The sequence below is a fragment of the Xyrauchen texanus genome, chromosome 33 (genome assembly GCF_025860055.1).
Source record: "Xyrauchen texanus isolate HMW12.3.18 chromosome 33, RBS_HiC_50CHRs, whole genome shotgun sequence".
NCBI lineage: Eukaryota > Metazoa > Chordata > Actinopteri > Cypriniformes > Catostomidae > Xyrauchen > Xyrauchen texanus.
In genome coordinates this window covers 38,698,083-38,716,716 of record NC_068308.1, presented here as the reverse complement: position 1 = coordinate 38,716,716, position 18,634 = coordinate 38,698,083, and the positions used below count along the sequence as shown (strand labels likewise).

The 18,634-nt window shown below is 38.5% G+C and overlaps 1 protein-coding gene across 13 annotated transcripts in view; it reads right to left on the bottom strand.

Moving 5' to 3' along the window:
• Positions 1–2,212: 2,212 nt before the first annotated feature.
• Positions 2,213–18,634, bottom strand: part of exoc7 (exocyst complex component 7) — a 37,325-nt gene continuing 20,903 nt past the window's right edge. For 7 of the 13 annotated variants that reach the window (XM_052102582.1, XM_052102571.1, XM_052102573.1 and 4 more), the window contains 13 exons: positions 15,204–15,349; positions 14,430–14,582; positions 11,450–11,548; positions 10,131–10,193; positions 9,945–10,011; positions 7,141–7,179; positions 6,591–6,656; positions 4,261–4,381; positions 3,852–3,947; positions 3,486–3,549; positions 3,106–3,147; positions 2,875–3,008; positions 2,213–2,740 (listed from right to left, as the gene is read on the bottom strand). In XM_052102582.1, coding sequence (XP_051958542.1) covers positions 2,638–2,740; positions 2,875–3,008; positions 3,106–3,147; positions 3,486–3,549; positions 3,852–3,947; positions 4,261–4,381; positions 6,591–6,656; positions 7,141–7,179; positions 9,945–10,011; positions 10,131–10,193; positions 11,450–11,548; positions 14,430–14,582; positions 15,204–15,349 — 1,193 coding nt within the window. In that variant the 3' untranslated portion in view covers positions 2,213–2,637. The remainder of the gene's footprint in view (positions 2,741–2,874; positions 3,009–3,105; positions 3,148–3,485; positions 3,550–3,851; positions 3,948–4,260; positions 4,382–6,590; positions 6,657–7,140; positions 7,180–9,944; positions 10,012–10,130; positions 10,194–11,449; positions 11,549–14,429; positions 14,583–15,203; positions 15,350–18,634) is intronic. The other 6 variants (XM_052102575.1, XM_052102578.1, XM_052102584.1 and 3 more) reach the window with 1 other exon arrangement.

Sequence of the window (18,634 nt, the reverse complement as noted above, 5' to 3'; positions counted from 1 at the left end):
AAAGTGAATCTGCGTCAGCCATTTGCATACAACAGCTCTTCGTGATCGCTTGTATAACTACACTACACTACTAAAGCTAGGAAATAGCTTTAAACGGCATTAAACAAACAACTTCAGCATTACAGCTCATAGACACAACAGACTGATTAATTACACAATGGGTGCTGTTTAAAATGGTGGAGGACATTGTGGTTTCTATAGTGGTCGACTCTTGTACACCGGCTACTCCGAAATAGAGAGGAATATCCCCGTTTGGACGGATACTTTTCCACTGAGAAAGTTGATCTTCAGAAAGCTGACAGCATCTCTGCTTGGGAGTGGCAACAGGTGATCGCACACACACACACACACACACACACACACACACACACACACACACACACACATCCTTGTTTATCCAATAACTTGTTAGAAACAGCGCAAGCTGTGATACTATTTCTGAAGTGACATTTTTTAATTACTAAAGGAGGTTTGGACGCATCATTTGGTTTGAACCAGCAACGGCTGATTCTGATCCGTCGTGTAAGAAAGTAGTTTCATGCACAAATGCATTTTTATGACCATACTCAGTTTTTCCAATTTTTTTTTAAATGTACTTGGTTCATTGAACTGTTGTATAGAAGCAATATCACACTCGCAATCATGCTGTATGACCATATATCAGCACTGCTGTCATTACCTATGACACTCAACCTGTGGCTGAATCACAGCAGTGCTGATATAGGGCCGTATCGCACTCTTACTCGTGTGATATTGCTTAAATATAAATATATATATATAATGGCTTTAGTACCAAACGTGTATAGGGTCTCTAGATATCTTTTAATCTTAGCTGTCCACAGACAGGCAATAAAATAATCAGACACAAAGAGAATATTCTGAATCTTAATATAGTCTCTGCAGAACTTTCTTTATGAATAAAATTATTCTATACATTACTCTATATAATTAAAGAAGTCTCGTGTGTGTGTGTGTGTGTGTGTGTGTGTGTGTGTGTGTGTGTGTGTACACCTATATGCTGTAGTTTGACTGATTTTAAAGTCTCTTCCAGTGCTCAAAACTTTAGCCCGATGGGAGAAATGACCCAATTCCTAATGCCGAGTTTGATTCTAGTTCCGAGATGTCTGTTTAAGAGCTTCATCTGGAACGCATCACAATCTAATTAACATCTGCTAAACATTCTAAAAATATCAGATTTGCAAACATTCTAAATTATAAACGTCTCAAAGACATCTGTTGAATGTCTTATTAACATCCGAGAGGAAACGTCTTAATAACGTTTACCAGTGCTGGGTAGTAACAGATTACATGTAATCTAGATTACGTAACCAGGTAAAAACCAAGTACTTGTCGGTAGACTACATTACATTTTAAAATACTCAGATTACAGTTACTTTTATCATTCTCAATCAGGCTACAACTGACACGCGTTTACTACGTATTTGGGTGTTTCCACAAATAAATGCCGAAATGATTGCATTAGTGCGGTAAAGTTAGTATAATTTTAGCAAATTGCTTTTGTACTCGCCTTCAAAAATGCACATGAATGCACTTTTTCTTTTGTGACCTTGACGCACAAATACACAAGAACGGATCTGATTTGTTACCACACACGGATGGCATTTGTAATGCAAAAATTGCCAAAGTAAGAACAATTTAAGTGCCTTTTTAATCTCACAACAGACAAATAGCAAGTAATCCACAATCCATTAAGTTATCTTCAATGCAATTAAGGAACAATATGTCAAAATGCACGTTACATTAAATAAGAATTAGGTCAGAGGGGGTCTGGGTAGCTCAGCAAGTTTTGACGCCGCGAGTTTGAATCCAGGGCGTGCTGAGTGACTCCAGCCAGGTCTCCTTAGCAACCAAATTGGCCCGGTTGCTAGTGAGGGTAGAGTCACATGGGGTAACCTCCTCATGGTCGCTATAATGTGGTTCTCGCTCTCGGTGGGGCGCGTGGTGAGTTGTGCGCAGATGCTGCAGAGAATAGCGCGAGCCTCCACACACGCTACATCTCCGCGGTAACGCACTCAACAAGTCACGTGATAAGATGCGAGTACCACCACGAGTACTTGGAGCGCATTGGGAATTGGGCGTTCCAAATTGGGGAGAAAATCCCAAAAAAGTGCCTGATCTTGACCCAAACATTGCATTTTTTGAATTTGCAGATGCAGCACTCAAGAATAATTGAAGAAACTGAATTGAAGTGCAGAATTTTCTTTATTAATAGCAGTTAAATAAAAAAAATAATTTTGTTTATCCAAAAAAACAATGAATTTCCAATTGAGTAGTAGTGCATTACACCTTGTCCTAACCGGGCGTGACGGGACAAGAGCAATTTGTCCACAGTTGATGTGAAACTGACATGCGGTCACAGCCAATCGGATGATATCTGATGTGCAAATGTACAGTTATGAGGAGCGGGATTTTTGACCAATGACATGTCACTGTGGGCGGAGTAACCAAGAGGGACAAAATGTTGCTCGATGTCACAGCTAGTTAGGACAAAAACTCACATTTACATGGACCAGATCCCTTTTATCACTTTGTTGTGTCTGTGTCATGAAGCAAGGGGCAAAGCAGGATGTTTGTTGCCTGGGAAATCAGTTTGCGTTGATAAAGAGGGGGCGTGGCCTAGGCTGAAGTGTCAAACAGCTTGTCAATCATTACTTCCACCTGCTCAGGGGTGTATCTGTGATATTTCTCTGGATTTTTGGTGAACAATATGTTCGCACATCTGTAAAGACAAAAAAAAAAGGACAGCAGGATTTGAAGTGGTGCTTGGCCATGGCACAGCTTGCCCCACTCTCATCATGCATCTTTGGTGGTAAATGTCATCTGTGTGTGTGTATGTGTGTATTAACGTGTCACCTCATCAGAAAAGCTTTATACGCTTCTGACACGACTCTCTTCTGCGCGTGTCTGATCGCATCACGCTGCTCTTTATCAGGAACCGCCCAACCCTTCTGAATCTTACACAGTTCCTCGAGACCATCGTTAAAACCCTGCAAAAACACACACAAAACACAATTATGCTTCATACGTACTACACACAGAGCACACAAACAGTTTAACGACAACGTTTGGTCATATCTGTAGTACCTTGAACTTGTCCTTGATGATCTGCCGTTCTTTGTCTTTCAGCTGTTAATGGAAATATGGAGATAACGGGAATTGTGATTATTTAGAAAAGCCAATTATTTCACTTTCCAAGCACATTCACTTTATTATTTCACATTTACTTTATACATAAAAATAGTTGCATTTATTCAATTTTAGGAAGGGGGTCTTTTGCAAGGGAATCGTCATATATTGGGGTCCTTGGCATTCGTGTTATTTCGTGTAGTTGTAGCAATACAAACATTGGGCCAATTTAATTGAACGCATCAAAGTCGATCTTTGAAATCGACGTGTGTTGTTGAATATTCTGTGGTGATGTGCATCTTCGGCATTTTAAGTGTAGACACCGCGTGAGTCCTCACCTTGGTTCCAGGCTGAAATGGTGGAATGTTCCGCTCTGTTAAATGCTCAGTCACCTTTAGCCAGCTGTAGGTGAGTATAGGTCAGAAGGTCATTCATTTACATTTAAATTCATGCATTTGGCAGACACTTTTATCCAAAGTGACTTACAGTGCACTTATTACAGGGACAATCCCCCCGGAGCAACCTGGAGTTAAGTGCCTTGCTCAAGGACACAATGGTGGTGGCTGTGGGGATCGAACCAGCAACCTTCTGATTACCAGTTATGTGCTTTAGCCCACTACACCACCACCACTCCATCATTGATTGACTACAGAAGCCTCATGTTATTGTTGTGTTTGAGAGCAGGTGTGCACAGGTGAGTTTACCTGCGCTGGTAATTCTGAATCTCCTGTTCAATGAGCTCTCTGTATGAACTCTCAACTTTCTTATGAGTCACAGCAACCAGCTGAATCAACTCCGACCTGTACAACGCACACGGTCAACATAACAACAGAATTTACAACTAAAATCAGTCTTGAACTTACAAGTTATTGGTTTGAATTGGCGTCATCGACTTTCTTGATTGGACTCACTGAACCGGGAGTCATTAAATACATCATGTTTATTTTGAAACCAAACGAGAACTGTTACAGTGTCAAGCATGCTTAGTGAAATTACCGACTGACTGTTCATATGACAATGTTTATTGAAAGATATGTTGTTAATGGAATCGTTAAGCGGAATAAGAACCAGAATGGTTCAATTCTTTACTATTCCCATGTGAATATTACTCACTTCTCCAGGGATTTCAGGATGTAATTGTAGTTGTTATGAAGGAAAATGGCTCTCAGGGCCGGATCTTCATACACTTTTGCTTTGTTTGAGAGATTCAGCTGCAGGTTACCCAGGACTTTATCTACAAACACAGCAATGCATTTATCTTGTTCATGTACATATTAGCAAATCACTGCAAACACATACTGTTTATTTTATTTAGTAAATGTACTTCTTATACATTATATCAAATGTATGAAAAACTCTCAAATTTATAAGGATGTATATATATATATATATATATATATACACAGGTGAAACTCGAAAAATTAGAATATCGTGCAAAAGTTCATTAATTTCAGTAATTCAACTTAAAAGGTGAAACTAATATATTATATAGACTCATTACAAGCACAGTAAGATATTTCAAGCCTTTATTTGATATAATTTTGATGATTATGGCTTACAGCTTATGAAAACCCCAAATTCAGAATCTCAGAAAATTAGAATATTACATGAAATCAATAAAAAAAAGGATTTTAAATACAGAAATGTCGGGCCTCTGAAAAGTATAATCATTCATATGTACTCAGTACTTGGTTTGGGCCCCTTTTGCATTAATTACTGCCTCAATGCGCGTGGCATGGATGCTATCAGCCTGTGGCACTGCTGAGGTGTTATGGAAGACCAAGATGCTTCAATAGCGGCCTTCAGCTCTTCTGCATTGTTTGGTCTCATGTCTCTCATCTTTCTCTTAGCAATGCCCCATAGATTCTCTATGGGGTTCAGGTCAAGCGAGTTTGCTGGCCAATCAAGCACAGTAATACCATGGTCATTGAACCAGGTTTTGGTACTTTTGGCAGTGTGGGCAGGTGCCAAGTCCTGCTGGAAAATGAAGTCAGCATGTCTGCTGAAGGAAGCATGAAGTGCTCTAAAATGTCCGGTAGACGGCTGCGTTGACTCTGGACTTAATAAAGCACAGTGGACCAACACCAGCCGATGACATGGCTCCCCAAACCAACACAGACTGTGGAAACTTCACACTGGACTTCAAGCATCTTGGATTGTGTGCCTCTCCATTCTTCCTCCAGACTCTGGGACCTTGGTTTCCAAATGAGATGCAAAATTTGCTCTCATCAGAAAAGAGGACTTTGGACCACTGAGCAACAGACCAGTTCTTTTTTCTTTAGCCCAGGTAAGGCGTTTGACATTTGAAGCCCATGTCCAGGACCCGTCTGTGTGTGGTGGCTCTTGATGCAGTAACTCCAGCCTCAGTCCACTCCTTGTGAAGCTCCCCACACATTTGAATGGCCTTTTCCTGACAATCCTCTCCAGGCTACGGTCATCCCTGCTGCTTGTGCACCTTTTTCTTCCACACTTTTCCCTTCCACTTAACTTTCTATTAATGTGCTTTGATACAGTACTTTGAGAACATCCAACTTCTTTTGCAATTACCTTTTGAGGCTTTCCCTCCCTGTGGAGGGTGTCAATGATGGTTTTCTGCACAACTGTCAGGTCAGCAGTCTTCCCCATGATTGTGAATTCAACTGAACCAGACTGAGTGACCATTTAAAGGCTCAGGAACCCTTTGCAGGTGTTTAGCTGATTAGAGTGTGACACTTTGAGCTACAATACTGAACCTTTTCACAATATTCTAATTTTCTGAGATTCTGAATTTGGGGTTTTCATAAGCTGTAAGCCATAATCATCCAAATGATATCAAATAAAGGCTTGAAATATCTTACTTTGCTTGTAATGAGTCTATATAATATATTAGTTTCACCTTTTAAGTTGAATTACTGAAATTAATGAACTTTTGCATGATATTCTAATTTTTCGAGTTTCACCTGTATATAATTTACTTTATTCTCCCCAAATTGGAACGCCCAATTCCCAATGCGCTCCAAGTCATTGTGGTGGCATAGCGACTCAACCCGGGTGGCGGAGGACGAATCTCAGTTGCCTCCGCTTCTGAGACCATCAATCCACGCATCTTATCAAGTGGCTTGTTGAGCGCGTTCCCGAGGAGACGTAGTGCGTGTGGAGGCGTCACGCTATTCTCTGCGTCATCCATGCACAACTCACCACGCACCCCACCGAGAGCGAGAACCACATTATAGCGACCACAAGGAGGTTACCCCATGTGACTCTACCCTCCCTTGCAACCGGGCCAATTTGGTTGCTAAGGAGACCTGGCTGGAGACACTCAGCACACCCTGAATTCAAACTCGTGACTTCAGGAATGGTAGTCAGCGTCAATACTCACCGAGCTACCCAGACCCCCTGGATGTTTACATATTTAAGAATCTGTGCATATTTAAAGATATACATGTTTTGTGTGTGTATCTTACAGATATATGTACTCAGAAGTCTTCGGCTGAACTCTGAACTGTAGCTGCTGGCAGACGAACTGCTTTCTGGAAACAAGAAACAAGTTCAGTTGCGCTTAAAACACCTCAATCAGCCCACAATCGCTTTTATAACATGATAAAACTCTACATAACTCTAAAAAATGGATGTGCAAAAGTTTCGATTGAATATAGAAGATCATTCATCAACTAACAAATAAAATATACATGTATATTAACACAAAGTACTCCCATCATGCAGTAAGATCAAAGAGCAGGTCTCAGATCAGCTGAATTGGTGCAAATTAACACCAATTAAAATCCAGATTTACAGCAGCTGCTGATTGTAAACATCTGAACAATATAGAGATGTTTAAAGGTCTAAAGTTTGAGAGAATGAGATCATGATCAATGGCTGGAATTGTAACTCTGCATGTCTACAAAGTCTGTCAAAGATTCAAAAAGACAACATCAAATTAAAAATTGTATGTTGACTTTAAACAGAGGAGCCTGAGCCAATAGCCCTACAGTATTCATCAGCACGGGCTCTTACCTCGGGGGTCTAAAGGAATATTGTAAGTGTCCCCGAGTACTACAGGACAGAAGCAAAGCAGAAAAGACAGAAAGAGAAAGAGAGAGGCAAAGGGAAAGAAGTTAAAACAGTTTGTTAGTGAAGAGCATAAACACTAATAGCCAGCCAGGATGGAAGAGAAAGACCATACGACAGACAAGCAGACAGGTGGAGGTGGAGTTTCTGGATGAGTGGGAGGAGCTATAGGTGGCACGCATTGCTGTGAAGCGTGAATGGTGGACAGAGCGGAACCAAAAAGCAAAGGAAAGACTCGTCTGAAGTGTCCGTGTACAAATGTTCACTGAACGATTACAAAAATCCTCAAATCCAATCAAAACTTACTTTAGTTAATAAAGTCAAGCCAAAATGACGGAGCTGGGACGATATAATGTCATTCAACCCCCTGAGACCCCGTGTCCACATGCGTGGACGTTACGTTTTGGCTTTGCTATACGCAACGCATAATTTGAAGTCATTTAAACCGACTGATCTCAGTTCAGGAGACTCTGGGCTGTCAGTAAAGGGTTCAACTTTCAACGCACAGAGTCACGTGATCAAACAATATGGCGTCGATCACAGATGAGTCTTTGGGAGAAACGTCAACACGAGTCTCTAGTTTCATCCGAAATGGCTTTTTTTATCGGAGCGAATTATCGCAAAACGCCACGCCGCTAAATAGTCATGCACAAAATAGGGAGCAAGGGAGCATCCTATAACCCTCCTATAACTGTTCTGAGACCAGTGCAGACTGACAGCACACTGGAGGTTAAGTCATGTACTAAATAGGGAGCAAGGGAGCATCCTATAGCTCTCCTATAACTGTTCTGAGACCAGTGCAGACAGACAGCACACTGGAGGTTAAGTCATGCACTAAATAGGGAGCAAGGGAGCATCCTATAGCTCTCCTATAACTGTTCTGAGACCAGTGCAGACAGACAGCACACTGGAGGTTAAGTCATGTACTAAATAGGGAGCAAGGGAGCATCCTATAGCTCTCCTATAACTGTTCTGAGACCAGTGCAGACAGACAGCACACTGGAGGTTAAGCCATGCACTAAATAGGGAGCAAGGGAGCATCCTATAGCTCTCCTATAACTGTTCTGAGACCAGTGCAGACAGACAGCACACTGGAGGTTAAGTCATGCACTAAATAGGGAGCAAGGGAGCATCCTATAGCTCTCCTATAACTGTTCTGAGACCAGTGCAGACAGACAGCACACTGGAGGTTAAGTCATGCACTAAATAGGGAGCATCCTATAACTCTCCTATAACTGTTCTGAGACCAGTGCAGACAGACAGCACACTGGAGGTTAAGTCATGCACTAAATAGGGAGCAAGGGAGCATCCTATAACTCTCCTATAACTGTTCTGAGACCAGTGCAGACAGACAGCACACTGGAGGTTAAGTCATGCATTAACATGGTTGGCCGTAATTGGATGATTCTGGACATTACTTTGAATCTGAATGAATTATGCTAATTTCTCATGTAATAACTGTAATGTCTCAAACACATTTTTAGGAAAATTATTTGGTCTAAAACAAAAAAGCACACAGCAGTCATGCAGGGGTCTCAGGAGGTTAAGGCGCTAACTTTAAATTTCATGAAAGAATTAAAAAAGTATATGTTGCATAAAGAAACACTTATGGTGCGTTCACATACATCGTGAAGCGAGCGTTTCACAGGACGCGATGACATACAAAGTCAATGCAAAGATGTGAATTCAATGAAGTGAATGACGCGACTCGAACGCGCGAAATCGCTTCATTCGCATATTAATTCGCATGACGCGTTGTCGCGATAGCCTATCGGCGTTGAGATTGTCCGGATGTCGTGATCGTTCTGACGTAGTAGCAGAAAAAATCTGGAAAACTTATGAAAAAATTGGGCACACGGAATTGTATGTGACAGCGTCATACATGTACAGAGACCGGACGACAAAAAGACACCGCTTAGAGGAAAGTGAGCGAGGAAGTTGGACTACCTGGTACGTTCTGAAAATATGCACGTCTACTTGATTCCAGCTATTGGTAAGTCGTAGGACCCCCTCCTCCTGTCCTTTTCCGGAAGCGGGAATACTCGCGGGTTCGTGTTACTCGCGCAAACTCAAGTTTAAACACACATTTATAATCCAGCGGTCAAACTCGCGTGAGCAATGCAAGGCGAAAATCTATAATAAGTGTAACACACACACACACTTACAAAAATAAATAAAATCCGTAATTAAATAAAGATCTATTATTAATGTTGTATCATGGTAATTTGTGATGTACTGCAGTTAGTTAATATAATAATAATAATAAAGGAAAATACACCACCATAATGAGAATATGAGGGTGGAAATGTGTTGAACCGTCATGAATATAACGCCACAATGAAAATAATAATATAAAAAAAAATGTAAACATTAATTTTACAAAATAATTTCATTCTCTTTATGTACAATATCATTTCCTACTTTTCCCTTTTAATTTTGGGGCGAAATATGACCCAAATATGTTTTTTTTGTAAGATTCACAAAAGTAACAGAGTTGCTATGCAGTCAAGAAATAATGAAGGGCATAAAAATGAATTTTGGGCAGAATATTGCCATTTGAGGGGAGAAATGGCTGCTATGTATGGTGCTTTAGCAGGACGCCACAACAAGGTACAGACAAAATCCAAAGCAGAATGATTTAAATCAATTTAAATACAGCTTATTTCAAGCATTTAGACATAAGATGATAAACACATTAAGATCACATGTTTTTACACAGAATTTAATCTCTTTTAGTATTTTAGATTTACCCTGTGAGGCCAGCATCGCCCCGGCCGTTTCCTGGAAATCCAACAGCTGCTGTAGGAAGAGGATCGCCTAAAGAAAAAGAAAGATATAAATGATAAAAGAGAGTCTTATGGTTCAGAGATAACTGGTTTTACAATTACTATAATTCGTATTTCTATTGCATAAAATTGACAGTGAATTGATCGTACGTTGCTTGTGAGCTCATGCACAGTTCCATCTTTTGGCATGTTGTATTCTTTATCTGGATCATTCTGTTGGGGTAGAGAACATCACGTTATCAAAATATAACCAAAAAACACACCAGACCATTATAATGCATAGTAAGGAATATAATTACATTGTAATAACACTGTTATTATATTGTCATTAACATCTTAGTTTCATTTTGTCATTTCGCAGATGCTTTATACCAAGTATGCACTTTATATTTAAGAGGAACAAGACCCTTGCCAAAGGTTAGTGTTATAATAATTACAGTATAATAAAATTGTTATTATCATGTAATTACATCTTAGATGCATTATTTAGTCTGCATGCTATTTAGCCGATGCTTTATACATGCATTTGATATTATATTAGCAACAGGAACAAGACCCTTGCTAAAGGGTCATGTGTTATAATAACTACGTTCTATTGACAATGTTATTAACATGTAATAACATCTTAGTTGTGTTATCATTTAGCAGATCATTTTTACCAAGTATGAATTTTAAATTAGATTTACAAGAGGAACAAGACACTTGCCAAAGGTTAGTGTTATAATAATTACATTCTAATAACAATGTTATAAACATGTAATAACATCTTAGTTGCATTATTTGTAATTTAGCCGATGCTTTATACATACATGCTTTATACATACATTTGATATTATATTAGCAACAGGAACAAGTCCCTTGCTAAAGGGTCATGTGTTATTATCACTACATTCTAATAACAATGCTATTAACATGTAATAACATCTTAGTTGCATTGTCATTTAGTAGATGCTTTATACCAAGTATGCACTTTATATTATATTTAAAAGAGGAACAAGACCCTTGACAAAGGTTAGTGTTATAATATTTGCATTCTAATAACAACGTTATAAACAAGTAATAACATATTAGTTGCATTATTTGTAATTTAGCTGATGCTTTACATACATTTGATATTATATTAGCAACGGGAACAATACCCTTGCTAAAGGGTCATGTGTTATTATCACTACATTCTAATAGCAATGCTATTAACATGTAATAACATCTTAGTTGCATTGCCATTTAGATGCTTTATACCAAAGTATGCATTTTTTATTATATTTACAAGAGGAACTAGACCCTTGACAAAGGTTAGTGTTATAATAATTACATTCTAATAACAATGTTATAAACATGACATACAGTGTAATGTCTCTTAATAACTCTCCAGTTTATACATTAGACCTTTTGAGTTTGACCAAAGCCCTTCAGGTCAACAACCCAGATCTTTAACCATAATTTGTCCATCACCGCCCACGTGTTTCTACCTTTATGCTGTCAGCAAACTCCTCTAGTGCTTTGGCTCCAATGGTCTCCATGGAGGTGATGAGAGCTGGGAGTTTGTTCTTGGTGCTGGCAGCAGTTCCCTGCACCACAACACATGATATGACTTCATCAGAATATCAGTCAAGACACAGTGCCACTGACCACTAAACATTTCACCAGAGATGGTTCGCACTGTGGTGCAAAACACATAAAACACCAATCAAATGTGTGCAATTTTACAATACTTGAACACTGAAAAAATGATTTTGTGGAGGAGTAAATATAGCAGTGAGATCAAGTACTTTCTACATTGTTCAAGTGTGAAATTCAAAATATTAACAAAATATTAAATTTGTCCTCAATTCAAACATGTAGAAATTAACACACTAGCTTGTAAGTAAATATTATTTATTGCTGTCAGTCGATTACCAGATTTAATCGTGATTAATTGCAAGCTTTTTCATTGTTAATCGTGATTAATCCGATTTTGAAAGTGCTGAAATTTCATTGCATATATACACACAATTCTTTTCTGGTCAAAATGCGTCTATTTTCTTTTTAGAAAAGCCTTCGACAGTATAAACAGGGTTTTTCCTGTATAGAGAACTACTAGGCGGGTACATGTATACTACACCTTTCGTGCCACTTCCGGCGGTTTATAAACCTCTGGTGGGTGTCTTCATGGAAAATACTAATAAGCATTGCACTCGGTGGATTGTCATTTGTAACTGCAAATTTCAGCAATAATAAAAAAAATTCCATTGTCGAATAGTCGCTTGATGTCATTTAATGTAACGAGATCTTATAAAACTAAAATTATGAAACGCGAGACGAGAGGAGCGCTGCAGCTCGAGTGTCTGATAGAAACACAGATCAAAGCTTGCCATTATATCTTTATTTCATCCTTAAATAAAGTTCATATAATACGGGAGCGTGGCATGTACAGAAGCACAAACTCCAAAACTGCCATCGAGACCATTAGAGATTTAAAGTTCCGCCGGCTGATGCGCTCGTCTCTCACCCCTGCTGTCTGCCGCTCGCAACAAGTTGCAACATTGATGAGATCATCATGATAAGATCAATCTTATGTGAAAAATAACACTAAATAACACAAAGATATTTTGCATGCTCAAAGTCTAGTGTGACCGCGGCATTACACCGCGTCAGAGAGCTGTCGCACAAACTTTGGATTTATGCTACATGTAGCTTGTAGCTTATCTCTTTAGAAATAGATAACAGTCATAGTGACTCTAAGCCAGAAAACCTGGACTCGAACACCCCTATGCTCACCTGTGTGTGTGTGCGCATCAGGGCGGGACTCCGCCATGCGCAATACAGAGAGCAGAGGAGAATTGTAAACGCGTGACCTTGTAGAGACAGAAATGTCATGCCGTCGTGTAAATAAGATAAATAACATAAGGGCTATTTAGTTTGTTTAATAAAAGAACAAGGTATAGACCTGTTCTATAGGAAAGGTATCCTTAAATAAAATTAACTTGACCTTCAAGGGGGGTCGAGGTGTGCCGTTGGGGTGGCGGGGCACCCCCCCCTAATATAATGGTGTGGAGCGGAGGGGGGCAGGGCCGGGTCGGAATATCGGTTCGAGGACCACGCGACGGTACATCAAAGAACCGGTGAGTGAGCTATTTCTCTCTCTCCTCTCTCTCACTCTCTTTCACACCGTGTTGGCCTTTTCCCTCACCTATTTTGTTTTTGTGCTTTTTCCCCTCCTGCCTCCTCTCAGGTCGAGGAAGGTGGGGATGACCACACGGGATGCAAGATACACCCCGCCCCAGGGATGGGGGGGGGGTGTACGTCATGCCGGTGGCGCCCCGGCCTGAGATAACGGTGGGAGGAGTGTAGAGCGGAGGGGGGGCAGGGCCGGGTTGGAATATTGTGTGCCCGGTCCCCAATCAGCCTGATGAGGCGCGCGAGGGATAAAGGCGGCCGGTGACGATGGTTCGAGAGAGAGAGAGAGAGAGAATTACGGGCATGTCCGTCATGTGTGTGTTTATGTTTATGTGTTTGTGCTTTTGCTTTGAGTTTAATTAAATTATCATTTATGGTGACAAGCCGGTTCTCGCCTCCTCCTTGCCCATCCTTAACAGTGTTACAAATGGTAAGGGAATCTACATGGTTTGTGTACAAAAGCCCCTTCAAATACATTGCCATTGGACACATTCCTGGTGCGATGGATCGTATCGCGATTTTAGGGAAACAATGATATGATAAAAACTAAAAAGGACATTTGACACAGGATTAAGACTAAGACTAAATTAAAAAACAGCAGACAAAATTAACACTAGTATTCAGTTGCCAGGTCACTAGTAGTGTATTAATGCAAAGCCAACATTTATGCGTTTTAACGTCACTTTTTGATCAGTGTCGCCTCATTTTGAGCCAGGAAAAACCCTGATAAAGACACACTAAAATGGAACCGATTCAAGTAACATTAAACGTTTCCCAAAGTCTAAGTAGGGGGTTGCAAAAGCGTTTGTTTTTTGTGCACATGTCCCATCTGGCCTTGTGACATAAAATGTAATAAAATGTCCGAATGTAATGTGAAAATTGGTAATTGCGTAAAAAAAATACAAAAAAGCATTAAGTACCATCAGTTTAGATTTGTAAGTAAAAGATATAAATTTGAACCATTAAAATGTACTTAGAAAAAAAACCATTTTGTGCAAAACTGAATTAAATCTAACTGGTCATTTGTTTTCAGTGAATAATGACCATGTAATTAAAACTATGAAATAACATAAATGGAATAATCATGTAATGACCAAAAGTATTTTATACAGTATTTGACATTCTCCGAAGTAGCCAAACCATTGCACGAACTACAGTTTACGATCATTTAAATAGTTCAATTTAATATGAAAATAAATGAACATCAAACCTTACTAAAAAGAGAAATGTGTCCAAATGCAAATCAATGAAAAGACAATGTTTTATTTCTTGTTTAACAATTTTTCTCTCTACCTGTAGCGTGACGTCAAAGTCTGGTTTGGTTAGTTTGAGGTGTCGTAGAATGGGGAAAATAGTGAGAACAGCCGAATAATCATGTCTCATGATGGCTCGACGTGCCGCCGAGACAATGTTATCACCCTCCAACATCAAATTATCCAACGCCTCCTGCAAGACACAACACACAATATACAAATGAAGACCTCGTGAAATCAAAACTGTGAGTTTTGTGGATATATTTAGTATATTTCTGGTAGCTTTGAGGTCATTTTGTCAACAGTGTACTCCTAAAAATGGACAAACATGCAATAAAATGTCCAAAAATATCTAAACTTTTGCCTAGACTCTAGAATGAGTATGTCACTTCCTCCTAAATTATACCACCTGTCACCTGATGTAAACTAAAGGTTATTGGCTGTTTAAAAACAAAAAGGATGAGACCTTGGTCTGCACTTATATAGCGCCTTTTTAACCTTATCGGTATTCAAAGCGCTTTACACTGTGACTCATTCACCCATTCACACACACATTGACACACCAATGACGGCAGAGCTGCTATGTAAGGTGCTAGCCTGACATTGGGAGCAACTTGATAAACCTTGATTGGGGTTCAGTGTCTTGCCCAAGGACACTTTGGCATGTGGAGTCATGTGGGCCGAGAATCAAACCACCAACCCTGCGATTAGTGGCCGACCCGCTCTACCAACTGAGCCACAGCCACCCCAAGCCACACCTTCAGTGTCCCCTGTCCCAACCAGGAAATAGAGGACAGAGGAGACTAAAACTGACCTGTATGAGCGAGTCAAAGGTCTTCTTCTGGTGATGTTCAGGAATGATCTCGGTCAGTAAGGCGTACTCGCTCTGAGCTAGCTTTACAAACGCACTGATACAGTGGATGTATGAATCGATCTCAATGTCCAGGGCATCATCTTTTCCTGGGATACACAAACACACACATCTGTCAGACGACAATAAATAACATCTCTTGAAATACATCTGATGTAATTGCAATATCTGGCTAGGACCTTGAATGGATTACTGTTACCAACATCTTTCATTGAATGTTTTCTTAATACACGCTTCTGGTCCTCCAATATCATGCAGCAATAGGAAGACAGTATTATATATACACACACATATATATATATGAGAGACAGTGAGCGCGTTTACATGCACGTTTTTACACCGTTCACGCTTAATAAGCAGACAACGCGTGCCGTCATGTAAATGCAATAAACCGCATTCCTTTATCGGGTAAAGGCCATAAACAGCTCATGAATAACCCGATCGACAGGGGTACATTTTTGCCCATTACGCCAATTTCGCGTGCCATGTAAACACCTTACCCGCTGTTCTTACCAGCTCATCCAATGTGTGCATGTGTTGAGCGCATGCCTCTTCGCGGTCTGACGTCAAATGTCATGTAAATTCATACCAAGTATGAATTTAATATTAGATTTACAAGAGGAACAAGACCCTTGCCAAAGGTTAATGTTATAATAATTACATTCTAATAGCAATGTTATAAACATGTAATAACATCTTAGTTGCATTGTTTGTAATTTAGCCGATGCGTTATACATACATGCTTTATACAAACATTTGATATTATATTAGCAACAGGAACAATACCCTTGCTAAAGGGTCATGTGTTATCACTACATTCTAATAACAATGCTATTAACATGTAATAACATCTTAGTTGCATTGTTTGTCATTTAGCTGATGCTTTATACATACATTTGATATTATATTAGCAACAGGAACAATACCCTTGCTAAAGGGTCATGTGTTATCACTACATTCTAATAACAATGCTATTAACGTGTAATAACATCTTAGTTGCATTATTTGTCATTTAGCTGATGCTTTATACATACATTTGATATTATATTAGCAACAGGAACAATACCCTTGCTAAAGGGTCATGTGTTATCACTACATTCTAATAACAATGCTATTAACGTGTAATAACATCTTAGTTGCATTATTTGTCATTTAGCCGATGCTTTACACATACATGCTTCATACAAACATTTGATATTATATTAGCAACAGGAACAATACCCTTGCTAAAGAGTCATGTGTTATCACTACATTCTAATAACAACGTTATAAACATGTAATAACATATTAGTTGCATTATTTGTCATTTAGCTGATGCTTTATACATACATTTGATATTATATTAGCAACAGGAACAAGTCCCTTGCTAAAGGGTCATGTGTTATCACTACATTCTAATAACAATGTTATAAACATGTAATAACATCTTAGTTGAATTATTTGTCATTTAGCTGATGCTTTATACATATATTTGATATTACATTAGCAACAGGAACAATACCCTTGCTAAAGGGTCATGTGTTATCACTACATTCTAATAACAATGCTATAAACATGTAATAACATCTTAGTTGCATTATTTCTCATTTAGCTGATGCTATATACATACATTTGATATTACATTAGCAACAGGAACAATACCCTTGCTAAAGGGTCATGTTTTATCACTACATTCTAATAACAATGCTATTAACGTGTAATAACATCTTAAATGTGGATTTCTTGCCCATTTTAGAGAGTAATCATCTTATTGGTGTGCACGTAAACAGGCTCATTGTGTCTTTTTAATGCATCATTTGATTAATGCAGTTCTGGAAAAAAACAGTAACATTCAAACTACATGGATTATTCGAATTACACAACATTTCTCTATTTAAATAATGGGACTTATTCTTCCAAATGCAATTATACTTTATATATTTTCTAATTAACTTGCTAAATAATTGACAGGGGAAACAGCTACTGTTTTCCATTCCTAAATATGACATAAGTAAAGCTCAAAAGTCTTGTCACTGAATTATATTGGTAATAAATGCAAAATAGATGCACACTGAAAAAAAAAAACATTTTGTGGTGAAGTCACATAGCTAAAAAGATTAAGCACTTTTGAGGTAATTTGCATCTTGTTTGCAGTCTAATTTTGTATTATGCTCCTATTTTCCCCCCAATTGTTTTAATTGTACTTGTACAACACTTTGGTGTACACTTGCTGTTTTTAAATGTGCTAAAGAAATGAATTAACCTTGACCTTTTACATCGAATGAGTTAAAGCGTGAACTTGAAGTAAATTATACATTTGTACTCAAACATGTAAAAATGAATGCTCAAGCTTCCAAGTAAATATTATTCATGATTGTGTTATCGTTACGAGTCATCATGCATCAATCGAAAACTTTGTTTATATTATATTTATATTTCTTTGCTAATTTGAGTAAATATCACAGGTGAATAAAATAACTTTTCGAAGCTGGTGTTCCCAGCATGCACTGGGCTTGAATAATTAATTAGCTTGCACGGTTTCACTGTTTGAAAGTTTATTTACACTGTTTTTGTTACGTTTGGTAACTTCTTGTTTTGTAAAGTCTGGATTTCAATTTCTACAGAAAATGTCCCGTTCATGATAAAACAAAATAGTTTTGATTGTTATCATGTCATCATCCACTACATAGCACGACAGTATACAGCATGGACTAACCTTCCGCATGTCATGTGGCACATGATTAAATGTGTTTATAAAGAAAGTTCAAATATGAAATATTCCAATAAAATGCTCAGATCTGTAAATTAAAGTTACAGCATTAACTGAAATGTTTAAGTTAAATTTACTCACTTAAATCCATATTATGTCATGAAGTGAAGCAGATTTAGCTTAAGATAATAGCAGTAAAATGTACTTAGAAAACCTGTGTGCAAAACCTTCAAAATAAAAATAAAGTATCATTTTTTTTTTGCATTTTTACAAGTAAACTTCAAACTTTTGAACTTCAAATGTCATTTTTCAAGCAAAATGGCTTGCACAACAAATGTAATGATGATTTTCAGAATAATCCATGTCATAATTGCAAGGAATAATGACTTTCTGCAATTATATTGCATAATAATGAAAGATGAAGCCATAATTACACAATAATTTCTCCTTTGAAGTTTTAGGGTAGACGAATGTAACTTAACAACAATTCCCACCTTAATGTTTCCAAATTGAATCAAGAAAGCGTCTCCGTTGCATACTACTGATACATACTGCATACTAAAACCTCCTCAATCTTCAAACCATTTTAACCAAATGCCAATGTTGAAAAATTGGGGAACTGACTTCATACATCCACTAAAAATCATCAAGACACCAGTTGATTACAAGTCATTGTCCCTTTAAG